We start from the raw sequence: 26,260 nt of genomic DNA on the forward strand, positions 1-26,260 counted from the left end.
CAATCCAAAAATAATTATCTCATTCTGTATGGGACTTTTAAGTTAGAGGGAGAAATTCCGATCAGTTTACGAGAATTAGATTGTCCCGCTGTTTGTAGCACGTGTACAACAGCGAGAGAAGCTTGTATTTATTGGCTAAACTGAGCTCATGCTATGACAATGAATGTTTGTTTACATTATTACCTACAATATTATTTCGATGATTAATTTCTCTACGAAGATCCTCTAATTAAATTAGACAATTTTTTTTTTAACATTACAGCCGCAGTAAATGGTAATAGGATGGACAACTGCGGAGGTGGCGGCCAGCGCCTGCCCCCAGACGGGGACGAATTTCCCGCAGCTTATCAAGAGTTCGCGAACAATCTCCGTGGCAGAAGCAGCGCCAGCAGCTCCGTCATCAGTCAACAGCAGCAGTACCAACAGTACGTAGAATCTCGCGCCGCCGGCGGCATGACAATAAACACAACGACGACGTCCGCGACAACGAACGGCAGTAGCACGGATCATCTGATTGGCGAGTCTTGCGTCGACGGATTCATCAAATCCAGCGGCAGCGTCGGTACTCTCGGTGGCCTACTCGCCTCGCTCGACAGCAACAAGAAGGACAAGAGCAACGCGTCGACGACGTTCCTCGAGCTCGATCCGGACAGGCGCACGTCCGTCAGCAATTACGTCCTCTACAGCACTCATCTGCAGAAAATGGAGAAGAAGCTCGACATAGGAGGCGGTGGCAAAAACTTTTACTCGAAGGAAAGTGGTAGTAGCTGTAGTAGCGAGGACGACCTGCTGGAGGAGTCGACGACGCCACCGCCCTTGCCGTTGAGCATGCCACCAAGTGGCAACGGCAACGGCATGAAAAACAAGAAGGAGCAGCAGCAGAAAGCTGCCAACAACGATTTGTGGCGCCAGGACAACATGTCGGAGAAATCTGTCAAGGACAAGATAGCCATGTTCTCGTCGCAGGCGAGCCTCGATGCGCCCTTATTTCCCTGTTCCAGTGTCAAGCCAACGACGACGACGAGCACCGCCAGAAAACTCGTCAAGCACAAGTCCTCGGAGGACGTGTTTGGCGAGGAGAAGCGTCACAGCGAGCTACTCGTGCCGAAACTTTCTTCGTCCTCCTCGTCGTCCATGTCGCCTGCCTCGAACAGTCCGCCGACCAGTTACAACAGCTACTCGACCAGCGGCAGCAGCAGCATCGGAATCATCGGTAACGGCTACACCAATGGCGGCTCCGCCTCGTCCTCGTCGTCCTCGTCGTTCTCCAACGACAACAACGCGACGATGGCGACGGCGATGACGAGCAACAACAACAAGTACGTCTTCTCGAACGGCCACGCGAAGAGCGCCGGCATCAGCGGAAGCTGCTTCAACGTCAACGACACCTCAGCCAAAGTCGGCAACAATCTGACGAGGGCCACGAGCTTCTCGGGCTCCGCTACGAGTCTGTTCTCCAGCTCAGATCGATTGCAAACTTCGAGCGAGGTGCTCAACGGCGTCGGCAGCGGCAGCAGCAGCATCGCAAACGGCTTCGTGTCGCGGACGAATTCTCTCGTGTCGACTCTCAGGCGGCCCAGCGGCGGCGAGGAGTCGGCCAAGAGGAGCAGCTTGGACCAACTTATCGAGCAACGACGAAAGGGCTACTCCAAGCTGCGAGGCCTCGTGATACCCGAGAAGGACGCCGTACCTGTGGATCAGCCGATCATCGATTTACCAGAAATCAAGTCGAGAGATTCGATACTGATGAATCAGGTAAATAAAATATATATCGCGTGTTTACGAGTCATTATTGTATTGGTTGGCCTTTTGTATTACAATGTTATTTCATACGGGTCTCGTTACAGGTTCCTCGTTCGAATATTCAAGACAAATGGGGCTCGCAGAGTTCCTTGGCCAGCAACGCGAGCACTGTCAGCTCGTCGTTGCGTCCAGTCAACAACGGTCTCAATAACAACAACAATAATAACAACAGCTTGAACTCGAGCTTTAAAATACCGGCACCGAAAATCCTCTCCAGCTACTCTCCGGCCTTCAAACGCAAATCGCTCAACATTTACAGCGGCACAAATCAGAACTCGTCCTCGGTGCTGAGTCCCAAGTCGGCGAATCTTAACAACGGCAACAACAACATCATAAACAACTGCAACAACAATAACAACAACCAGCAGCAGCAATTGGGCAGCCCGGCGTCGGACGCGCCCATGAGCCTCGAGAGTATTTGCAGCCCGACGCGCAGCGACTACAGCTTCAACTTCGTCAACTCGTCGAGCACGTCGCCGGAAAACAATTACTCGTCCAACAACAGCAACACGAGCAGCGGCAATAACAACAACAACAAGTCCAAGTACCTGCTCAACTGCAACGGTCAGCGCGGCGGCAATGGCAAGGGTGGTCGCCACGAGTACGACGACTCGGACAACGACTCGGCCGTCAGCAGCTCGCAGAGCAGCATATCGCGCGGCTCGTCGCCGCTGCCCTCGGACAACAACGGCCAGCAGCAGCAGCAGCATCGCGCCTACGACAGCCTGCAGCAACAGTACAACAATCAGAAGACGACGCAGAGTCATCATCTACAGCTGAGAGCGCCGCAGCACTCGACGCTCAAGCGCACCAGTAGCCAGGAGACGACGGCCAACGGCAACGCGTCCACTTTGACGCCTGGCTCGCAGCAGCTGCAAACCGCCGCTGGCGCGGATACTCTTTCGAGGCGCGTGCTGAAGCCCCAGAGCGTCGAGGCGATCAATCGAAAGAATATACTCGCCAGCGCCAGGTGTCGGAGCGGACGCGATCACAACGGCTCGCCGCTGATACAGCGCAAATTTTCCGACGACGACGAGGAGCAGCAGCAGGTCAACGCCACCGCTGCCGGTGCCGCCACGGCCAATAATGGCGCGTCCGCTACCAATGGCACCGCCGGTAACAACAAGAAGCAGGAGAACGGAGGTAGTAGCAGCCGCTTCGTACGTATGAACGGCAATGGCGAGGCGACGAACAAACCACAGATCAAGGTCGCTTACATCGAAATTGTGGAGAACGCCGTTAGCGAGACCGAAAAGAAAGAGGTAATCGAGCAGCAGCAGCAACAGCCTAGGCTACCCCCCAAGAGGAATATCGAGCCAAAGAGCGTGCCTATACGTGAGTATTTTTTATTTCAAACGATCTCGTTGGTAATTTTACTTGAAAATATTTAAAACGTATTTTTGGTTTAAACGAACAGCCGCTGCGAGACCATCGAAACCCGAAATGCCGCCAGCTCCAAGCGACACGGTAGGTAGATGGGTCAAATTGGAAAATCTCCCGTTCCCCTGGCAGCCAGGATTCAATCGCGAAAAGGAAGTCAGTTATGACGAATACAAACCAACGCCGAGATCGCTATTGAAGGCAAAGCCAAGCGAAAATGATTCCGATTTACTCACTGTGCTGACCACTCAAAGCCGATCAAGGTGAGCTTACAGTTGTTTATTACTTCGTGTATTTATCATCAGATAAATCAGATAATTTTGAACGTTTTCTTTTTCAATCACATTAGATCTGCCATCCACGTCGAGGATACGAGCTACGGAGAACTAAAGAACCAAATGAGCTTGGAGGATATGCTCGCTATGAAAAATAGCGAGACTCCAAAGAAGCTGCCGCGCAGCAATCAGAACGGCGAGATGAAGAGTAGCCCCGATGCGCGTCGGTCGAGCTCGTCCGATTCGTGGGCCGAGGAGAAGATGTTCCCCAGCAAATTAGCAACGCCGTCGGCCAGCGTGAGGTCAAGCCGAGAAAGTATACTGGACGAGGAGGGCGCCAGCGCTAAGCTTCCGGCACCGAGAAATCTCGGCCGAAGAAGCGCCAGCGTCACGGACATGAAGAAGGTGTTCGAAAAGCCCGAGGCAACCAGTCCACCTATCAGTGGAACTTCATCGCCGGGAGGCTTTCTGGTTGGTTTATAAATCTCATTTACCTGCATGTTTTATTATGTCACGATATCAGAAAAAAAGAGATAGAGAGAAAAAAAATCACCCATCCAATTGCTCCCTACAATCTGTGTACAGAACAATGCTTCGTCGCACAATCGCTTCCCGAGCTTGGACAGCAGCAGCGTCGAAGATAACACGAGGCCAGTCGGAAGCAGCGATACTGAGCAGGATCGCTACAGCAGCGAGCAATTCGGCAGCATCAGCTCGCTGGCTAGCAGCACGAGTCTCATATCGCCGCACGAACTCGGCCAGCTCCTCGACGAGGTTAAACTCGACGATCCATCCGATCACAAAGGTACGGAGAGATTCTTTTATTTCCTGCAATGCCTGCCTGCCTGCCGCGTATCTCAACGGCGAGAGACATGAATTTTCTGAAACTTGCAACCCACGCGCTGCCGCGGTTATTTTTCAGTCACTCGATACACAAACGTTTTTACGCCAACCGGGATCGGGAGAGGGAATAAAAAAAGAAAGTTTGATTATGGGCATAGTTTTTTGTAATATGCGAGTTGGCGGAATTCTTGCCCCGAAGTGATATAAATACATATCGCGTTACCGGAGAGTCGTCATTGCTCTCTTGATCGCGATGACATTTTACTTTGATCCTCGTAAAATTCACATTTCAAGAAAGTTATCCGGTTACATCGCCCGCGCGCGCACGGGCGCGTATTAAACGCGAAGGGACAATGATACGAAAAAAAAAACGAGTGGAAACTGCGATTGAAATCATCAATTGAATTACTTTCTGCGATACATTACGACGAATTTAAATGTTTACAAGTTATTCGGGTCGAGAATATGAGGAAATTAATATGAAAAAAATTCCGACTGTCAACGAGCCGATTTATGGCGGCCGTATCCCCTCGGTGCCGGAGAAATTATCATACTCGAATATATATATTTTTTAATGCATGTATGTATGCAGGCGCGCGCACGCGCATATTACAGAAGGATAAATTTTTTTAAACGACTTTAAATAATAGACTGGTGACGCGAGCCACTATATTATGTTATATAGTCCATAAAAAGGAATTGGACCGAACATTTTTTTACGATACACGCTCATTCGGTCGACACATACCGAAAGCGCGCGCTCGCGCATAATAAAAATGCAGTTTCGTTGAACGAGCTTTAAATGTATTTTATTTGGCGAGATAAATTTTACGAAACAGAAAAAAATACCGGAATCTCGCGCGGAACTCTCGGCTGGAGTACGGACCAACATTAATATCATAAGCATCATTGTGCATCCGTAATAAATACAACACTCGTTTTACAGACGACACGCTGGTGATCTATCTGAAAAAGGAGGAGAACCCGACCGGTGGCGTCGGCATAACTCTGGCAGGTGGCTCGGACTGCGAAATCAAGGAAGTAACGGTTCATCGGGTACTGAAAAACTCAATCGCCGATCGCACCGGCAAGATACAGCGAGGCGATCGCGTCCTCAGCATCAACGGGTGCAGCATGCGCGGCTTGACGCATCGCGAGAGCCAGGCCGTCCTCAAGCAGCCGCGCGAAGAGGTCGTACTGGTCGTCGTGCCGAGGGCCAAGCTCGACAATACGGGCGTCAGACCGCGACACCGCACCGAGAGCGTCGAAACGATTGTCGAAGGTATGCGGCATATACATAGAAACGAAGAAAATAATAAACGCGTACTAATTCGAAAAATAGGTTTTTTTATTTAAATCATTGTATGAACTTTCTTGTGCAGACTACGAGACGAGCGGAGTAGGAGACAGCTCACCATGGGGTCCACCGATGACGGTGGTAGTGCGCAAAGACAGCAATGGTTATTTAGGCTTCAGCATCGATGGCGGCCGCGACAGCCCGAAGGGCGATAAACCAATCGTAATTAAGAAGATATTTCCTGGTTGGTATAATACTGCTATTGAACATAACTATTTGTAATTGTCTCGCTGAATACGGCAACTTTGCATTTCATTAGTCTCTGAATCAAGGCCGTAGCCAGCGGGGGGGTTTGGGTGTCAGAACCCCCCCCGAAATTTGGGATTTTACCTTCTGTTAATGGTAACCCAAGCTACATAAGTAACCCGGGTAAACCCCCCCGAAAAAATTTTCTGGCTACGGCCCTGCTCTGAATCATCGCTTTTACGATGAATCTCGCGCGCACGTTGCGATAACTTTTTTTCCATATTCCGTTAGATTGATCCTCATTATTATGATTTTAATTTTATTTTTCCAAGCAAAGAGTTAATTTACGTTTTGATTGAAGTAAAAAAAAATATTACTAATGGTTTTCCATGTTTTTCAGGAGGCCCCGCAGAAAAAACGGGCTTATTGTCCATGGGCGATCAGCTGCTCGAGGTGAATCAACGAGATGTCTCCCGAATGTCCAAACACGACGTTTGGACGATTCTGAAAAAGGTGCCCGAAGACTATGTCACCCTCTTAGTCAGACATCCAACCAACAAGTCATTGTAAAATCTAACCTTCGCATTAATTATCAGATATTCGTTTACTATTTCATGCGCTAATAATACTCAACTGTGCAATTGAATCGAAAATAATGTCAGTACGTAATGATAATAGTTGAAACTCAGTGCACAGATTTCTTCTTGCGTGTTTCGAGTACGTCGGTGTGTTTCTAAAAACTCATCTGATTAGTTTTTTAAATGTAACGACGATCGGATCACGAAAATTTCATGTGTGTTTCATCGAATATTTTACGTACAAATAGATTCTTTTTTTAAAGGTGCGATTATCTCGCCTTTGTTTGTGCCTTTTCTCTCAAATAGTTGTATTGTTTTATTCGGTTACATCCATTACTTCATGTAATACCATCATAGAATTTATATAAGTATCAATATTATAAATTTTACAGATCATATTCCGTATTTATAGAAAATATATATTTATGGATGTTTTGTCTATTATATCTTCGCCATATACTTCTAAAACAGTTGAAGCTCGATATATATTGTATAAACCAAGTGAAAACACTAAGTGCTGGCAGTGCAATACATTAAAATGTTAATAAGTGCGTGCGAGCGACGTACTTGAGAGCAATTATTCGGAAATAATTTTTACTTTAAAAAACTTGTACCCTCGCTATGAATTAAATTGATTTTGTATCATCGTAAATGTTTCTTAATTTAGTCGAATGTCGATCGACTAGACTGATTTTAATCGAAAGACAGAAAAACTATGATAAGGTTTTATGTATATATTTATAGTCCACGATTGATTTTAAATTTTATTCAAAAATTAACGTATAAATGTTGAGTTAAAAATTTTATGAAATTTTAAATAATCGAAGTTATTTAATCAAATGTAAATAAAATAAAAACCTGTTGCATAGTTTTTCCAATTAATTATTAACATGTATAATAATAAGATTTTTATATACGAATACTTACACAGATATGTATACTTTTATGTGCTAAAGTAAAAATTATTGACAATTAATATTTTTATCTTATCAATTGTTCAAAATTCATTTTTTTAGTGGTGCAACCTATTTTAAATACCTCAAGATAACCAATAAATTAATAGATAATAAGTTACACAGATCTTAACGTTGAATTAAATTAACAAGGAATTTGCCTACGGTATATTAGGAAAAATGATTTTTTGAAAGTAACTGCATTTTCATATGAATATCACTCATTCAATCTTAGATTTGACTTCATACTTTTTTTAAATCTTTAAATTTTGTTTTTGTATATATTATATATTTATATATTTAATCAATGGGTTGGTAAACATATATCAATATTTTTTATCAATGCTTCTATTGGAGGTCTCAAATTATAAAATCTTATCAAATATTGAACTTGCTTGTTTTGTTGAAAATCGTACTGTGATATGTGCAGGTGTGTGAAAAGATTTTGGTGTGTAATTTTACTTCAAAATAATCTATGAATTCCCAATGTTAAAAATTAACTTCAATTTGTTTAGTGATTTTTTAAGTGTTTCCTTTGTGCTTTTAATCCTGATTGTTTTTCATGTTTTGTCAAGTGTAAAATAAATTACTTTTCGATGTAACAACTCAAATAATAAATTATATGATATTTAAAATTATGTTATTTTCAAGTAGTTTTATCTTCAATCTCATAATTATTTTCAAGTAGGTTTACAAAGTTAACATTTCTGAGTTTTTGAATTCATTTTATAAAATCAACATATATTTACAATCTTTTTGAGGATTTAGAATTAACATAAAGTAATATATAACAAACTAATACCAATATGTCTTCTTTCTTACACGATTTTCTACAATTCCTAATTTGTCTTTGAGATCCATGTCGAATGTTTTCAGATTGGGCTGTAATGATAGAAAAATTGGATAAAGTATTATAGTAAGTAAAGGAAATATTTAATATGAAGCCTGGCACTCCACAACGTACCTCATAAGTCATTTTTTGAACTTCTGCTTTGATAGTATCTTTGTCACCTTCTACATATGCTTCAGGTGTTTTATAATCAATTGTTTCATAATGAGATGGTGGAACAGGGATAATTCTACCAGTTCTAACAGATACCCTCACTAATTCACCTTCTTCTGTATATCTCCATTCTATTTTTGTTGGCTTGCTGATGAAATTAAACAAAAAAATTTACAAGTCAAATATTAACACTTCTCAAAAACAAAAAAAAAGCAGTTAAAACTTACAGATCAGTTGGATCTACATGCTGTACATCAGTAGTAATCAATAAAGGCATTTCTTTTCGCATTGGCATACCCGGAAAATCTTTGGTTTTTCCCATCATTTCTAGAACAGTATTAAGTCCTTCTACGATGACCCAATTTCTTTCTTGATAAATGATCTTGACGATACCTTGCTTGCCCTTGTCAGGCCCAACCATAATTTCTACCTATTTAAAGAAAAGATAGATTCTACAGTTTTAGATTAAAAGTACAGAGAGAAAATTTAGATATTTTAATTCTATTTACTCTGTCTCCTCTATAGAATGGCCAGTGTAAAACAGGTTCTACATGAATTTTTTCAGGTATTCGACCATCCGGATTTTCCAATTTAAATTCATTAGTCCATGGACGATGCATATCAAATTGGAAAACTTTTTTCTCATGAGTGCGAGCAAGATACTTGGGTGGTCCAGGGGTTTTCCAATATATCTAAAAAAAGTTAATTGAATGAAATGAAATGAACATTGACAACAATCAGTTTAGTTACTAAAAAATTTGTATTACCCTCTCCATTGATCTCTTAATGTATCTGTCAGGTAAATTGGCAAATCTTTTGGAGTGTTCCCCCACAAGTTTTAAGATGTTAAACCGCGGCATTTTATTGTTTTCGAAATGCCGACAATATTTCAAAACAACTACTGTACTTGTAGTTTACACTGGATTAAATTAACAATGCACATTCATTTAAATTAACACATAACCTGATCGAGCGAAAATTTAGCTGTCTGCAACGAAAGTTATGTCTGCATTGTCGGCAAGCAGAAATAAACATAGCATTTGCGCCATCTACAAATGATAAAGAGAACCTGATATTACGAGAATATGGAGTTTTCGTTAGAATTTTGTTGAAAACTTATACAAAATTTGTGAGAATTATTAAATGACAGCTATGATAGCCTAGAGTTAAGATTACTTTAGTTTGAAAAACATTTGTACATGATACATTAATTGCTTAAATATCACCAACAAAATCGTGGTTTTTTTTTTGAGCTAACCAAATTTATGTATTGGCAACGTGTATTTAAGCATTGTTTTTTTTAAATATTTTTGGAGCGATGCAGTAGCATTTACAGCAGAAACCGGAGTCAGACTGAGAATACCTATAAAAGTTCAAACAAGTTTCTGTGGTTTTTAACGAATAATAATACATGATATATCTTGGAAGAGCTACAAGAATGTTATCGTTTTATTGTTTCCCAGACATCCAACATTGTACAGCAGATATCTCAGAAAATTCTTTTTTAAAATTCCCTTGTAATATAACTTCTGGCTTAGAGATTTTTTTCGTTTAACGAAAAGGATTTCATTTTTGCACGTGACCAATGGTAGTTAATGTTCGAAGGTACCAGGCAAAGTTCTTCCTTTTCTGTCGAATCCTTCCAAGAAGTAGCTGTAAATTGAAGAAACTTAAATCTCGCCATGGGTCAGGATTTTCTTTATTTCGAAAAAATCCATGAAAAATTGGGAACTTTCGAGAAATAATTGCAAAACATCGAAATGCTCTCTATATTTCCCGCGATCTTTCTTCGCTCTTTCTTTCTTTCTCTTTCCCTCTCTCGGTCTCCCACCCGGTAGACACGCCGCTGCGTTCGTATGTGTGTGTACGTGTGGACATTTTGCCGCGAAAGCAACGCTTGGCGTCGTCGCAGTCGCCGAATGCGCAGCATAAGCAAGTATACGAGTCAGCCCCCAACCAACCGCCAGAATCTGCTGCTGTTGCTTTTGCTTATACAAAGCAGCGGCAGCGGCGTTCGGCGGCTCGCCGTAACGTACACTTTATAATATACACAGCACCGCAATATAAGCAAGCAAAGGCAGCAACATCGGAGCTCGGCGGCGCGAGAAACGAGCGTTCCTCGGGGCCGCCGAGGAGGTATCTTTTCTCTCTCTATACACTACTTGCTGTGTGCGCTCAACACATCCGCCATTGTCTTTGCGCGTCTCTCGCCAGTAAGATCACACACGGCACGAGCAACTTCGCCGCGCGCCTCGCGAGCTACTATACAGCTACTCACACTCTCAGTACACACAACGGCAACAACGGGTCTCGGTTAGAGCACGGTCTCGTCATTCGTTGTATATTTTATTTTTATTAAAAATTTCGGAGCAAGCAGAGTATTATAATTCACGCGAACGGTACCGTCGTCGTTTTCAATTCAGCACCGCCGCCGCCGCCAGGATGGCCGATACGGACGAGCTGGAGCAACGTCGCGCCGAGGAGTACCAAATGCAGTTGTTCGGATTGCACTCACGTACCGCCGTAGCAGCGAGTAAGCACACAGAGCAGTACTGCCGTTGACGCACTCTTTTACACACATCAACACACACGCACACTTACAACACGTACAACGCACGTTCTATCACGCGCGCCAAGTCGACGACGTTGACAAAAAAAAAGGAGAGAGAGAGAGAGAGAAGAAAAAGAATTGCGAAAAACCGTCGACCGAGAATTTCGTTAATCTTTTTTCCTTCTAGCTCTGAAAAGTTTTCTTCGTATACGTAGCGTTGTATATTGCAACAAACAACGGTACAACGTCAGCAGCAACGGCAGTGGCGGCGGTGGAAGCAACAGCAGCAGCAGCAGCAGCACGTTTTCTTTGTTCGGGGTGTCGGACGGGTGTGCTCTGGTTTCATGTGGCTTATTTCCGATTCATGACTAGAGTTCACACTCGTCCAATGCTCCGCAACGGCAATCGTCGAAGGAGAGACAGAGACAGAGAGAGACAACGACGTTTTTCGTGCTGCTTTCGGATGGAAAAAATGCCATTTTCTGTATCGATTCTTTTTTCTTTTTTTTTTTTCTTATCCCCCAAGATTTGTTTCATGTATTATTCGCAGCGACTCAACTCTCGGGGCCTGCCGTACTCGCGCGATCGAGCAAAGAGATAAGTATTTTGCGCGCCTGCGTTTGGCTCACGCGCGCGTGTCTATGTGTGTTTGTGTGTGTGTGCGTTGATTTCAACACCTGTTGCTTCTCTCGCTCGCTCGTCTTATATACACACACGCACACATACATGAACGAATCATCGTTTTCGCGCACGTATACATAAAGCCGATTCACGCACAGCTACTGTGCGTATGCGTATTATTATTATACGTGGATATATGGCGCGAGCATGTGTGTACATATAATATTGCTCGTGTGCGCGTTACGTTATACACAACACGGAGAGTGTATAACTGTGTGCGCGTTTTGTATGTATACGTTGGTGTATATGCTTCATATTCAGCTAAAGCAAAAGCCAGCAGCGGCAGCAACAACACGGCGCCCCGACTCGATACGCGCCTTTCTCTCTCTCTCTCTCCTCGCTTGTGACTCTCTCCTCTTTTTCGCTGTACTGTGCCGAGAGAGAGATGCTGCGCGAGCACAAATACACGCTCACACGGACACACATAATGTATACGTGCCCCCGAGAAGCCGTTGGCTCGTGATTTTATATATACGTTGCGCCGCGCGCGCGTTGAGCGGATATTTTTTTGGACTTTTCGTTTAACAGCCAGCCGCACGGACACAAACACAAACGTACACACACACAAACACGATCGCATATATATGTATTTTATTATTTGCACGACTTCTATTTAAATGGGACTCTGCGGCGATGTTTAATGCTGTATAAAAGGTCAATAAATCGAACAATAAATAAAGACTGTTGACGCTGATTTTAATACACACACACACACACAAGAACGAGTTCAATTTCTTTGTTCACCTCCGTCACCTCTATGCGCGCTGTGCCAATGGACCCCCTTAACTTATGCCTCGTTATGTAAAGCCCGGTTGATCATTGTAGTTACAAGTTGTGCAGATATAAAATTTCAACGATTTTTTTCTAGTATCACTTTGGGACACGCGATAAAAAAAAAATACAATGAGAAAAATATATTATCCAGCCGGGTGCGCCCCTTCCCCCTATTGCCATGAATATTAATTCGAATTTATCGCGAAAAACCGTTACGATGACGCCGTTGATGAGATTAGTTTCTATGATGTGTTGCAGTCAATCAAAAGATCAAGGACGCTCTAGATACAAGATGCCGCAATCTCTGCAAATCAATTAGTAAAAAATACTCTTTAGACGATGTCGGTCAAGAAAAGCTTCAAAAATCGATCAATGACTTGAGAAAGACTTACTCGAGAAATATGCAACCTAATTTGAAATACATGGAGGTAGTAATTTTATTCGCAAGCTTGTTGATTGCAATCAAAAATTTTTGATTTTTAATACTTTATTCTCTAATTGTAGAAACTTATCCATCAATTCCTGAGTATACCGGATAATGTTTTGTTGGACGAGGACAAATGTCAAGAAGTACAGTATACAGATGAGCAATACAGAAATTTAGAAAAGGAATTGGAGGAGCTTCAAGAAAAAGCAAAAAGGGTAAATTACGATTATCTCAGAAAAGTTGTATATCTCAATCACTTTAATGTTTTTGTAATTTTATTCAGGTGACAATTTTTAATGCAGCATTAAAAGAAGAATCAGAAATAGCAGAAAATTTAGGGGAGTCTCAAGAAAAGGCTACAAAACTGATAAATATTGTTAATAAAGCTCTACGAGCTAAAAAGGTTGATAATAAAACTAAGCATACAATTGAAAGTTGTAAGCGTTTGATAGATTCACTTGATGAACATAAAAAACCAGCTCTAAAAGAAATTTATAATCCTAATGTAGACGAATCAGATTTAGATTTGAATCTTGACGCATAGTATTGTTTGCTTGAAGCGAACCAATTTGTATAAATCGAGTGATTGTTAAACTTGCCTAAGTTCTAAAATAGTTTTATGAACTAATCTGTATTATAGTGTGTAATTATGAGAACTTATTTTCTAGATTAAATTAATTTTTGTACTTCATATGCTAAATTGTAATGATTTTGTTATCCAACTCAATATGTTTATAAGGAGATGATGATTCATATGGTATGAACTTAAAACGCAACCCTTTATTCGTTAACATTTTTATTAAAAAATATTTTCAATCCTGCTTGGAGAAGACAGATCTTTCAATGAGAAATATAGTGAATGATTAATGATCAGTCAGTATAACTACTTAAACTTTTATAAAGCCCAAAAGTTTTTCCCTGCATCTATGGACAATTCGTGACTTATTTTCACTTATTTTCTTCAATACTGTTTTATTGAAGATATGTAATATTAAAATCAATTAGTTAAAACATTATTATTTATTAATTTGAGTTTAATTAAAATCATTTTGTAAAAAAGCAAACTCTCATGGTCGAAATTAATCTAACAGGCAGCATTACTTCGAAAACTCATGACCATTGTTCAAAATAAAAAAAAGCCTTGACTCCGATTTAAAAAGAAAAATCACTGTCTTTAAATAACGCAGATATCTAAAACATTGCGTCGCATACGTCGTTTCGTCGCACTGCTTTCCTAGGCCGGATCTTCCACGAATCGACACTTCCTGCGATGCAGGCCGCAGCGCCACTCGTCGCACATATCGAACGATTTAAACATTTCCGAGTTCCGCAGTTGGTGCTTTGCGCGCCACACGACGTTCGCGGGCGCTGATTGGCCGACGACGCCGAATCGCTCACCCCCTCTCGCGTGGCTCTGGAAGCGCTTCTTAGCGCGCGCTCGTCTCTGGAGCGTTGAAATGACGATCGGCTTAGATTGTTGCAACGGTCCCACACTAGACGCCTCATCTGCAACAAGTTGTTCGTGTTTTTGTAACTCCGAATTCTTCTGTGATTGTTGATTTTTATTACGTATTTGGGAGTAAACTGTATTAAAAGTATCATCTTTCGTTTACGTGAAATCATCGTTTTATACGAACGTTTGAATTTGATAATCCAATACGTCGCCCAAGTTGTGCTTTTATTTTAAGAAAATATAACAGGTGAGGTGAATTCTTTTACGCATTATTCAGTGAAATCAACTTGATATGCTTATCGTTAAAAATAACCATTTCCTTCAATGATCATCATTAATTAGTGCGAAAGATATTAAGGTTGAAATTGAAACGAGTCTTTTCTGTGTGTTAGTCTTGATCGCGGTGCAGCAAAAATGTGCGACTTCTTCCCCAAAATGAACGAGGGTCGTCGAGGGAGTGCCTCAACCGAGGCTAGCACCTTGTCAGACATATCTGGCATTTCGGCGTTATCTGGGGGTAGCGATTGCCATGTTACTGCCAGGTTGCTCGACTTGATGACCAAGACCGATTACGAATTGGTCCAAGAAAATGGTCAACGCAGACTAACCGCCCCCGAGTTGACCGCGGAAGTGAGAGAACGGATCAAGGGAGCGGAAATATTTTTGGGAAGACTACCGCGAGATTGCTACGAAGACGAGCTCATGCCGATTCTAGAGAAGGCTGGTCGATTGTTGGAACTGCGATTGATGCTCGATTTTTCTGGACAAACTCGGGGATATGCGTTCGCTTTGTATCCTGATGCAAGGACAGCCAGACGAGCATGCAGTGTAAGTAGTTTTGAATTGACAAGCTTATCAAAATCAATTGCTGAAATACTTGAATTTTTCATGATACGTTTTAGATGTTAGATGGTTATAAAATAAGACCAAACCACCCGATCGGTGTAGTCAAGTCAGTTGACAATTGTAGGTTGTTTTTTGGGGGCGTACCAAAAAATAAGACGAAAGAAGAATTCATGGAAGAACTGAGCAAACTTATGGAGGGAATCGTTGATATATATTTGTATCCTAATGCCCAAGACCGATCACTTAATAGAGGTACTTGGACAAAAATCTACTAATTTGGAATCAAACAATTTCAAGTTTCTTAACTAATTCTTTACGTTACAGGATTTATATTCGTAGAGTTTAAGGACCATAGGTCAGCAGCAATGGCTCGAAGAAAACTTATTCCAGGTAGGGTGTTATTGTGGGACCACGAAGTTGCAGTCGACTGGGCTGATCCAGAACCTGGTGAACCTGTTGATGAAGATATCATGGAAAATGTAAGTTTTTCTGAAAAGAATTTTGCCTTTTGTTACATTTTCAATAATATGAAAATTTTCTTAGGTAACGGCTCTTTTTGTCAGAAATTTGTCCATGGATCTTCCACAACAAAAAATAAGAGATATCTTTCAAAAAGCAACCAATATTCCAATTTTGAAATTGAAAAAGATCAATCATTTTGCTTTTGTACATTATGAAACAAGAGATGCAGCAGAAAGAGCAATGAGAATTTTAAATTGTATGTTCCGGTCAATACATCATAAAAATTGATTTTGAATCTGATTGAGTGATTATCTCTAACTTTTCTTACCTGTAGTACCTGGAGGAGTAGCGGAAATGGAACAATGGGAAATAAACTGGGCAAAACCAATTGGTCCAATTAAACAAGCAGAGCGTCAAAGATGCATTAATGAAGCCATTCAACAATCAAAGAATATGACCCAAAGAGAGATCAAAGGAAAAAAAATATTCAAGAATAAAGTTCAAAAATGTCCAATAAATACGGAAAATGAAAACACAGATTACTTAGATTTTTATTATGCTGGGATTTTAGTCGACTTCGTAACTAATGTTATGCAAGCAACATGTACTTTTGATTGCTTATCAAGTTATGAACCACCTGGCTATATCAACAAGGTAAAAATGTGTTATACATTTTTAATAATTCTCAATTAAAATCAACTTGTTTTTACGGCTTATTGTATGAATAAACTTTTAGGTGACCGTATTCAAAGGAAATGTGATAATTTATGAAGATTTTGGTCCTGTGCAACCAACTAAGCAATCATCTTTAGATGCAGCTGCTACAATTATTTTTGAAAAATTGAAGTCTTCTCATGACCTAAATATGTATCATGGTAAGTACGCTTATAAAATATTAATAGCTTGCTTTGTACTTGAAAACTAACACAAAAATAATAATTTATATGAAGGTATGTATGGACCTCCAATGAATGATATTACAAGACAAATGATGCATATGAATATGAATGCCATGGGTCCTACTCCTCAACAATCTTGCAGTTTCTAAAATGAATGAAAATATCGTAACAATTACGGAATCAAATTAGGTTACCCTCCTGTCACTTTAACGGCAAAAAACTTTTTTGACTATTTTTATCTAACGCAACAAACCATACATTTTTTTTCAACTAGAAATTTTTTTCTATTAATATTAGCGTTCTCGATTCTTATCTTCCAAAATTTCTTTGGAAAAAGACAATAATTAATTCTTTAATTGTAGCGATTTCTTCAAAACTATTGACTGTTTAAATAACTCGTAATTTTTATGTATATTTTTACACTCAAAAGCTTGATTAACTTCTGATTTTAAGTCTTGTGAAATAATGATTTCAAACCATTTTTCTTGAGCTAATACATTCAAAATAGACAAAAATTTCTAATTAAATGTTCAAGTTGATGATTCAAACGATTCATCAAGAATGTTACTAATGTATTATAAGTCTAGTTCAATTTTTATAGAGATTTTAATAATTTTCGAGTTTGAGGTCCCAACCATTTCAACTCGTTAATAATTCCAAATTCAATTTCATACTATTCAAATTGTATTGAAATTTTTAATATTTTTAGTTTTACCAAAAACTATTATAAAAAAATAGATTGAGATTTAAAAAACATAATCATTGAAAAAAATTAACTGATATCAATACTGTGTGCACAGTACTGTTTTTACATAAAACTAGTTTTTAAGGAATGGAAATGTGTAAATATGAACGAATCTAATCATTGTTAAAAATAATCGTTCAAAGTAGGTAGTAGCAGATTTAGAACAATTTTTATAGTTCTTATATTAATAATTATCAATCATTGTTTTTATATATTTCATACGCTGAAAAATGATTGTTTAATTGTTTGTTTTGTGTACTTGGTGTACATTTTTAATTTTATAAATAAATTTTTTTGTGCAATTTTAATTATAGATTGAATAATTTCGTAACCTTCTTTTCTTTTGATTTTTCAAATTACTGAGATAAAATTACTGAGTTTTGAGTTTGAGCGCTAGTTGGAATATCATTTCCAACATAATTAATTCATCATTTGCGCGCTCGTTTCTCGCGTTCTGTGAGCCTATTCAGTGTCTTAGTGAGTAGTGTAGCGTAAAGACAAATATTATGGTCTCATGAATCAAAACACGATAAATTATTGAAAGAAATCGCCAGTGCTATTAAGCAGACATTTTTACATTACTAGACCCTGTGAATTGAACAAAATGTGGAGCTGCATCGTGACTATTTTATTATTGGCGAGTGTTGGACTGTGCGGTAAGTCGAAATTGACAAAATATTATAAAAGGTTCTTTTGATAAATATTTCGAATCAAAAATCGACAGAAAGTGGAGAGTTGACAAGAGCATTTGGAGACACTACTGAATGTCAATCTTACAGTCCTTCCAATTGTACTGGAAAAACGACTGCCGATTGTTTTGGTACCGAGTACTGCGCAGAGCCTGGTCCTGAACGACAAAATCACTGCTTTAATCTTTGGGAATATGACTCCAATACCGGAGAAACATCAGTTATGATGAAGGTTAGCTAATAAACGTTTTTTATTCTTTGTACAAAACTTGAAATAAACATTTGAACGTTTTTATTTCTCCTTTAGGGGTGCTTTGGAACTAATCCTGACTGCGTAAACAAGCCGTTTCATTGCACACAGAGAATGAAAGGAGAAAATAGGCGGTTGTTTTTCTGCTGTTGCAATGGAAATAATTGCAATACGAATTTAAGCTACTTGTCATATTTAGAACAAGAAAAAGATAGCTTTTTGAAAAGTTAGTATGAAGTATTCGGAATTTTCGAAGTTGTAAAGATATATGATTCTAAATGTTTCATTCGTTTCAGACAAAGCTAAAGATCACGAAGAAATTGAATATTTGCCTGAAGCGTTCGTCATTACGAATCCGATGTTGCTTATAATTATATTCGGAACGCTCGTCATCTCGTTATTTTTTTCATCGGTCTGCTGTTATTTTTGCTACAAAAATATAAAAGAAGAAAAAGTAGTCACTTTAAAAGAAGCTCACAGAGGTTCAATGAGGCCTACTTATATACCTGGCAACATCGAATTTCACGAATTGAAAGATCAGGGTCGTTTTGGAAAGGTGTGGCGTGGAACATGGAATTCTGTTGAAGTTGCCATTAAAGTATTCCAAATGAAAGATCGTGAATCATGGATACACGAAGCTTCGACACTAGATATAAAAGGCATCAAGCATCCTAACATTTTAAATGTTATATGCTCTGAAATTAAAGGAAGTGGTCCAGATCAGCAGTTTTGGATGATCTCGGATTTTCATTATAGAGGCTCGCTTTACGATTACATGCAAACGGACGTTTTCACTTGGACAGAAACTTTTAAAATTGCATTGACTTTTTTCAGGTAAGTTTCTCTAATTGGTCAAGTATCAGATCGTCATGACAATAACGATTTCTTCACAGAGGTCTGCAGCATTTACACGAACAAAAAAATATCGATCCTTCTTGCTTCAAACCGTCTATCGCTCACGGGGACATAAAGCCGAAAAATATTTTACTCAAAGCAGATACTTCTGTTTGTATCGCTGACTTTGGTTCGGCTCAAGTTTTTTTCAAAGATGGTCCAATGGAAAAGCCATTTGGTCGGAAGGGCACTTCACGCTACATGTCTCCTGAAATGCTCGAAGGTGCCGTGGTTTTTACTAGGCAATCATTTTTGAGCATGGATATGTATGCAAGCGGTCTTGTGCTGTGGGAAGTCTTGACACGAAGTGCCAGTGCTAATGAACATGTTCCTCAATACATGGCACCCTACGAAGACCTGCTCGGATCGCGCCCCACACTCATCCAATTGCGGGATTGCGTAGTAGGAAAAAACTTGAGACCACACATACCTTATTCGTGGCGCAAATCTCCCGTAAGGTTTTTTTCATCATCATCATTTTGAATTGTCAAATTTGTCTCCGTTATTTTTCAATTGCATTATTCTTGACTTTCAGGGCTACGCTATAATGTGTAATATAATGGAAGAATGCTGGGACAAAGATGCAGACGCACGAATTACTGCATCTTGTGCCTATAACAGATTAGATGCAATGACAAATAAAACGAAGAGCGCAAGTCAATTGTAAATTGTTTAGTTTAAGGTTCAATCCTCATATAGTTCAGCTTATTGAACTACACTGTACAGATGGTAAAATATGTTAATTCGTGACGTAAAAATTTACGCAACGTCAATCTAGTCAAAAGTATGTGATAATAATTTGCATCAAAAAGCATATACGATTTATCCATATTATTTCGAAGAAAGAAAAAAAGAAGTATCGATTCGTTCTCCAACGATCCGAAGATTTTATTGTCGAATCATTAACGGCGTGATTTGCACAGTGAAAGTCGGCGGCGATCTACACACGCGGAAGTAAGGAAAAAAACGAAACTACAGGAAGTAGTATTTAGAGAGCCAAAGAAAGAGAGACAGAGAGAACACAACAACGTGCTGTTCCCGCTGCTGCAGTCTCTATATACACGTGGTGGCATGCGCAAAATCTCTCTCTGGCGCGCGCCGTTGTGCTGCTGTGCATCCTTCCTCGTTTTCGCAACGGCATTCCATCATCGACGCGCGCGAGATTGACCCTACTGCACAGCGCCAGACTGCGCTGCACAACCAACACACGGTCGTCGTCGGGGGCTACCCACCGCGCGACGTTTCGGAGTGGCATCTTCGACGCGCACGCGTCGTCTACTAGTGTGCATTCAACGTTGTACGTATAGCGACGTCGACGCTGCTGCAGCAGCAGCAGTACAACTCTGTCCACGCGCTCCGCGTCTATATATATACGTGTACGTATATTTATAATGTGTTGTATGTAAACACAAACACTTGTATTGATAGTTTACACCGTTAAACATGTAATCGTCGAGCTGTCAAATACGTTTTTGTATTTGAAAACAAGAAAACTGTAAATAAAAATATAGAAATACTTCACCGCATCAAATCGTAAGCAGCACGTTTTTAATAATCGTCGATCAACATCAACCGATAATGTAAACAACGTCGTTGACGCGGCCAATAATCGCCGAAGATTATCGCTGCAGTGGCATTCGAATAGGTATACTACTACTATACACATATCTTTCAATCATCTTCCGCGAGTGAATAAGAAAAAAGAGATATTATACTAATGAAACGTCAATGATAATCGCGCGCGACAACGAGCACAATCGCAACTCCAACGTCGCTGCAGTAACAGCAGCCGTAAGCCAATGCACCAAGAGATCTCGGCGCCTGCGACAACTATAATACTCGCGTAGCATCGACCTTACGTCAACGTTGTTTTTATAACACAATTTTCACGATCCATAAACGATGACAATAAAAAACGATGACACGGCCAATGTAGTATAACCTCATCATCGCATAGCATACATAGCCGAGACGACGACGACGAAGATGATAATCGTGTCAGTGTGTGTGCGTGCTGCGGCGGAGAGCATGTGCAGATGCTGCTGCTGCTGCTGCAGTCCGACCGCGTTTTCTAGCGCAAAGCTCAATCAAAGCGCACCAGTGTCACGTGAGTGAAACTATTTTTCCTTCTCGCGTATTAGCAGCGGAGCACGAGCTCTCTTCATCTGCTCCGTGCTGAGTGCACTGTAGCCTATATCTATATTTTTTGAAGGCACGTACAGTACTGTACCATATACACATGCCTCTGCTGTCAGTGCATAATATAGTGCACACACACACACGGTATAGTGGCGGAGGAGGAGAGCCGAGAGAGATGATCGCATTATATTTAATCATAGAATCATAGAGAGCAGCCTATGTGTGTACGATGATGCCTCGGTATAATGGCATAGCTGTACATTTTATTATTGTACCTATGCGCGCGTGCTCTCTTTCTGTTGATAATAATTCGAGTCATTCCGCGCTCGCGCGCTGCGGACAACTCGTCTTTTATTGCATGCGGTATTATGTAGGATTATTGTGCGATACGACTCATAGTTCTAGTGTGTGCGTGGGTGAGCGTATAATACACCACAAAGCTTATCAATAGGTCGTGCACCGACGTGTTTCTCTGCCACTGAACCTGTCCGATCGAGCTTTATTTTTTTTTTTACGTCATCGTAGTTTTTTTTTTCCTCGTTTCTATCTATCTGTATGTCACTCTGCTTCCCAGAACAAGCCGAGAGGTACATTTTAAACGAAAATTACATCGATTTTTCTCTCTCTCTCTCTCTCTCTCTCTCTCTCTCTCTCTCTCCTCTCTACCTGTACCACGATTTTTTTTCGTCTATCTTCTTTCCTCTCTTGGCCCCCCCGCACGCGCGTTCAACTCTTCTCGCTCTCCCATTCACCACTCTCGTCGTGTGTAGGTATATGCATGCATGTGCATGCAGTCCGCGCGTCTCTCGCTCTTTCTCGCTCGCTCCACGCGCGCGCGAACCAAGCTCGAAACCACCAGTGCTGCATGCATGCATATACACGAGCACAAGCCAGTGTTTTGCCAGTCGCAGGCCGAGGCACGCAGTGACTGCGTTGTGTGTTTCGCGTTCATGCCCGCAGCACATATAGGTAGTAGTAGTAGTAGTAGTAATAGTAGTTGTAGGTACTGTCAGTGTCAGCTGATATAGAGCTGTGCTGTGCGATATACACACACGGGGACGCGTGGGTGTTTGTTTTTTCCCGAGGTCGTCACAATTTTTCACTCGGTTCTCTCGCTCGCTCGCACTCGTTGCTGCTGCTGCTGCTGCTGCTCTATCTGCTGTCTGTCTCTGTGCGTCCGCGTGTGCATATGTGTGCGCGAGTACAGGCACAGTAGTGTGTTGTATGCTGCACGAACTAGGTGTATAATATATCGGCCAAGTGGTGGACACAGTCGTTCGACGACGTTTGTGGTCTGAGGTTTTGTGCATTTTTATTTTACTTATTAATCGATGCGCATCGTGCGTAGACAACAATTTTTCGTCGAACGCTTCTTTTTATTCGACTGTCTCGCTCTCTCGATGCTGTTGTTGTTGTTGTTGTGTTCGAAGTGAGTGCGCGCTTCGTCTTTAATAATCGTCTCTGGCTTGAATTATTCACAATTAACTCACTGCACGCTTTTAATTATTCAGCAGCGTAGACCTGAATCTGTATTTTTGCCTACTTTAATTATTCATAACGTTAATTATTGACTAGTGGTATGAACCTGGCCTGTGTGTGCAATGATCTAACATTGATTTTTTTAATCCGTCTCGAAACTCTCCAATGACATGAATGAATTTTCGCACAAAAACAGGTTGATTTTTAAATTTAGAAACGATTGGAAAAAATCGCGAGCATAAATTGTGGAAAATAATTTGCAAGCCTGATTTTCCTGGATCAGATGCCTATTAAATATCAGAGATGATTCATTTGATATTGTTATCTGTCATTCAATATTAAAAGATATTTTTTTATTTTGCAGAATTCATGAGGAAATTTTATTCGTTTGATTCAATATGAATTATGAGGCGAATAGAATTGCGACTTTCCAACACTGGCCCGTGAACGCTGTAGTGCACATTGACCAGCTAGCCAAAGCTGGATTCTACTACACAGGCAGAGCGCAAGAAGTTCAGTGCTTTTTGTGCGGCATCAGAATATCAGTGTGGAATTACACTGATCAAGCCATGGCGATACACAGAGCATCTAACCCAGAATGTCCAATTGTTTTGGATCCTAACACAAATCTCAATGTCCCATTGAGTTCTGCCACAAATGATATACGTCCAAGCTCCAGAAACAGTAATCATAGAGAAAATTCTGAATGGGACTCAATGGCTGCACAAAGAACTAATCTTTTAAGGTACAATGTAAGATTAAACACGTTTGAAAATTGGCCATACAGTGACAAAATTGCTCCAGAAAGATTAGCTAGATCTGGATTTTTCTATACGCAAGAAGGAGATATGGTAAATATTTCATTTCAATTAAACTGCAAAATATTTAAACAACTCTTTTAATGTATGGCTTCTTGTAGGTCGAATGTGCATATTGTCGAGGAGTAATTTTAAAATGGGAACCTGGAGATGATCCTGACACGGAACACATAAAGAATTTTCCACATTGCGATTTTCAGCTTAGACGAGAAGAAAATTTAGGTAATGCAGGAAAAATATTTTCCTCTTTCTTTCTAAACTCAAAATGTTTCAAGGGTAGCTATAGCATTACTTTGCAGGGTTAAAGTATCAATTTTATTTCAACCTTGCCAAACTAAATTCTCACTATATAAAAATCTGAGCATTCATAACGGCTGAGCCAAGTTTATTGATATTTTGCCAACTTATTGATGCACCCTAAATATAAATATTTGGCAGTGTCATCAAGCAAGGTAATGTTTAGCTGCAAAGCTAAGTAGTCTCTGTGAATTACATAAACAATTAACTTCCTGATCGATTAAAATCTTAGTTACTGAATATGGGCTCAGGTGGATAATAAATTGAATAATTTAAAAATCTTGATTGAAAGTTAAAATTACATACTTATTTAATACCTATTAAAGTCATAACTTCTCCTACAGATCTGTCGTGCAACATTCAATTTATGCCTGGTACAACTTCAAGCTTTGCAGAATTAGGTGTTCAATATCATACTGCACCTAAGCAACCTAAACATGCAACATATGAAGGCAGACTGAATACTTTCACAGGATGGCCCACTCATAAAAGGCAAAAACCGGATATGTTGGCTGATGCTGGTTTTTACTATGTTGGTGAGTATTTCATGTTAATAGTTTATTTGGTTTATTTATCAAGAAATTTAGCTGTCTATTCTTTATATTTACTAACAAAAAATTTCTCATCAAGGTCAACAGGATCAAGTCAGATGTTTCCATTGCGATGGTGGTCTAAGAAATTGGGAAGAAACTGACGATCCATGGATTGAGCACGCCAAGTGGTTTCCTAAGTGTGGGTATGTTGGATTAATCAAAGGCCAAGATTTTATAAAGCAATCATTAGAAAACAGACCACCTGTTGACCAGGTAATACATTGTTTTATTTTCGCTTCATAAATATGTAAATTATTATATGTTTTTTTATTTTGATTTCGTGTAGGTGATGAATAATACTGGTGAAGCTGCAGAATCCCAAATGAATCCAGTTTTACCTGTCGACGCATCTTTACAACTTCCCAGACAAGTAACAGATGCAGAGTTGGATAGGTTGCTTGGCACACCACCAGCACTTGTGAGTATTCTTTATTAAATAATACTGTCAACATTTTCTACGTAATTTTTATTTAATCAATCAACAATATTTTTAGACTGCCCTAGAACTTGGCTTACACGTAGGCCGAGTCAAAATGGCATTGAAACGGCGAATCGAACGAGTCGGCGCCCCTTATGAAAATGCTGATCAACTCATTGAAGATGCTACGCAAATTCAGCTGATGGAAGAAAATAGCTCGTTAGTAGCACAAATTTTTTGAATAATTTAATAAATGAACAGTCTTTAAAATAATATTTTCCTATTTAGGTCTAACGTAGCAGGCGCGGCGGCAGCGGCCCCTGAATCGCCATCCGCAGAACTTACCCAATTATTAAACCAAATAATTACAACTGCCGAAACAACAAATAGTATGAGCGAAGAATCTGCCAGAATGATAGAGAGTGAACAATTCCAGACGCCATCTCCGGACCGAAGAAAAGAAACTCTTCAAACTGTAGAAGTGGAAACTCAAGTCGAAGAAGCTGATACTAAGACTGAAAAAATTGGTAATTAAATTACTCCTTTGTTATGAATACATTTTTAAAGTTTTGATTATTGCTTATTAATTTTCTCAACAGCCTGCCTAGAAGAAGAAAATAGAAAGCTAAGGGAAGCTCGTTTGTGCAAAATTTGTATGGATCGTGAAGTGGCTGTAGTTTTTCTGCCTTGTGGTCATCTGTCAACGTGTGAATTTTGTGCACCATCTTTGACACAATGTCCAATGTGTCGACAAGAAATTCGTGCAACAGTTCGCACATTTTTAGTTTAAAAATCAGTTCAAAAAACTCGTTAAAGTGCAGTTTATATACGATACAAAACGTAGTTGATCTATTTCGTAATATTTATTTTAACTGAATGTCAATACGACTTAGACATAAAACATATAAGCCTAAATGCGTATTATGGAACAATCAAGCGAGGAAACAACAATTACATGCATAGTGATTGCCCTATTTTTTCATTATTTAAACATTTTTAGATATTTTTTAAGAAATCGTAAGTCATTTTTTTACAAATTCAATTTACGTTTGAAAGTAAAGATAATTTATAAATTTTTATCATTTAAATGATAATATGACATTGTATAGTAAAAAATGATTTAAAATGAGGTAAAAGAGAACAACTGACAAAGTATAGTTTTTATTCGGTTAAATTATGTGCATTATTGGTTTATAAATTTTAGATTTATAATGAATTCAAATGAAGCAATGGAAAATGAATCATAGAAAATGCATACGTTTTCAAATTCAAAGTTTTAAGAAAAAAACTTCGAAAATTTGAATCTTAACGCTATAAAAATTATATTATTAAGTAAATGAATAGAAAAAAGAGTATTATTTTTTTTGCGTAAATAAATAAATTTAATGAGCTTTAAATAAAATGATAACAAATATATGCTCCAAATAATATATGATATCATTGAGAGAATATGTTGAATATATTAGA

At 39.8% G+C, this 26,260-nt stretch overlaps 6 protein-coding genes across 12 annotated transcripts in view; 5 read left to right on the forward strand and 1 right to left on the reverse strand.

Annotated features, from left to right (window-relative positions):
* Positions 1 to 6,705, forward strand: part of LOC106653745 (serine-rich adhesin for platelets-like) — a 127,930-nt gene extending 121,225 nt beyond the window's left edge. Inside the window, exons 7-14 of the mRNA XM_014373288.2 lie at positions 263 to 1,755; positions 1,848 to 3,138; positions 3,221 to 3,446; positions 3,533 to 3,929; positions 4,044 to 4,263; positions 5,248 to 5,583; positions 5,684 to 5,842; positions 6,245 to 6,705. Coding sequence (XP_014228774.2) covers positions 263 to 1,755; positions 1,848 to 3,138; positions 3,221 to 3,446; positions 3,533 to 3,929; positions 4,044 to 4,263; positions 5,248 to 5,583; positions 5,684 to 5,842; positions 6,245 to 6,414 — 4,292 coding nt within the window. The 3' untranslated portion in view covers positions 6,415 to 6,705. The remainder of the gene's footprint in view (positions 1 to 262; positions 1,756 to 1,847; positions 3,139 to 3,220; positions 3,447 to 3,532; positions 3,930 to 4,043; positions 4,264 to 5,247; positions 5,584 to 5,683; positions 5,843 to 6,244) is intronic.
* A 1,361-nt stretch (positions 6,706 to 8,066) lies between these two features.
* On the reverse strand, positions 8,067 to 9,853 carry LOC106653720 (probable 39S ribosomal protein L24, mitochondrial). The gene is made up of 5 exons (XM_014373255.2): positions 9,146 to 9,853; positions 8,888 to 9,070; positions 8,606 to 8,808; positions 8,340 to 8,526; positions 8,067 to 8,257 (listed from the first exon to the last, which is right to left on the reverse strand). The coding sequence occupies exons 1-5, from the start codon at positions 9,236 to 9,238 to the stop codon at positions 8,171 to 8,173; spliced, it is 753 nt and encodes a 250-aa protein (XP_014228741.1). The 5' UTR covers positions 9,239 to 9,853; the 3' UTR covers positions 8,067 to 8,170.
* A 537-nt stretch (positions 9,854 to 10,390) lies between these two features.
* Positions 10,391 to 13,502, forward strand: LOC106653726 (protein MIS12 homolog). Its single transcript, XM_014373263.2, has 4 exons — positions 10,391 to 10,911; positions 12,643 to 12,812; positions 12,889 to 13,026; positions 13,095 to 13,502. Exons 1-4 carry the CDS (start codon positions 10,821 to 10,823, stop codon positions 13,353 to 13,355), a joined length of 660 nt encoding a protein of 219 aa, XP_014228749.1. The 5' UTR covers positions 10,391 to 10,820; the 3' UTR covers positions 13,356 to 13,502.
* Positions 13,503 to 14,318: 816 nt separating this feature from the next.
* LOC106653768 (probable RNA-binding protein 46) lies at positions 14,319 to 16,881 on the forward strand. The gene is made up of 8 exons (XM_014373330.2): positions 14,319 to 14,511; positions 14,657 to 15,092; positions 15,167 to 15,362; positions 15,435 to 15,589; positions 15,654 to 15,828; positions 15,907 to 16,226; positions 16,309 to 16,447; positions 16,523 to 16,881. Exons 2-8 carry the CDS (start codon positions 14,679 to 14,681, stop codon positions 16,618 to 16,620), a joined length of 1,497 nt encoding a protein of 498 aa, XP_014228816.1. The 5' UTR covers positions 14,319 to 14,511; positions 14,657 to 14,678; the 3' UTR covers positions 16,621 to 16,881.
* Positions 16,882 to 17,696: 815 nt separating this feature from the next.
* Positions 17,697 to 20,580, forward strand: LOC106653767 (activin receptor type-2A-like). The gene is made up of 6 exons (XM_014373329.2): positions 17,697 to 17,872; positions 17,941 to 18,137; positions 18,213 to 18,381; positions 18,452 to 18,989; positions 19,049 to 19,502; positions 19,585 to 20,580. Exons 1-6 carry the CDS (start codon positions 17,821 to 17,823, stop codon positions 19,714 to 19,716), a joined length of 1,542 nt encoding a protein of 513 aa, XP_014228815.1. The 5' UTR covers positions 17,697 to 17,820; the 3' UTR covers positions 19,717 to 20,580.
* Positions 20,581 to 20,605: 25 nt separating this feature from the next.
* Positions 20,606 to 25,838, forward strand: LOC106653765 (death-associated inhibitor of apoptosis 2-like). Of its 7 annotated transcripts, none has more exons than XM_014373327.2 (9): positions 20,606 to 20,694; positions 23,032 to 23,518; positions 23,587 to 23,707; positions 24,127 to 24,318; positions 24,413 to 24,588; positions 24,662 to 24,793; positions 24,870 to 25,012; positions 25,082 to 25,320; positions 25,393 to 25,838. In XM_014373327.2, exons 2-9 carry the CDS (start codon positions 23,066 to 23,068, stop codon positions 25,581 to 25,583), a joined length of 1,647 nt encoding a protein of 548 aa, XP_014228813.1. In that variant the 5' UTR covers positions 20,606 to 20,694; positions 23,032 to 23,065; the 3' UTR covers positions 25,584 to 25,838. The 7 variants fall into 7 exon arrangements, with proteins under 7 accessions (XP_014228813.1, XP_014228812.1, XP_023313635.1 ...); XM_014373326.1 differs by lacking the exon at positions 20,606 to 20,694 and adding an exon at positions 21,069 to 21,156; XM_023457867.1 differs by lacking the exon at positions 20,606 to 20,694 and adding an exon at positions 21,752 to 21,775.
* The last annotated feature ends 422 nt before the right edge of the window (positions 25,839 to 26,260 follow it).

This window comes from Trichogramma pretiosum, unplaced genomic scaffold, assembly GCF_000599845.2.
Source record: "Trichogramma pretiosum strain Unisexual culture from Peru unplaced genomic scaffold, Tpre_2.0 scaffold21, whole genome shotgun sequence".
Taxonomy (NCBI): domain Eukaryota; kingdom Metazoa; phylum Arthropoda; class Insecta; order Hymenoptera; family Trichogrammatidae; genus Trichogramma; species Trichogramma pretiosum.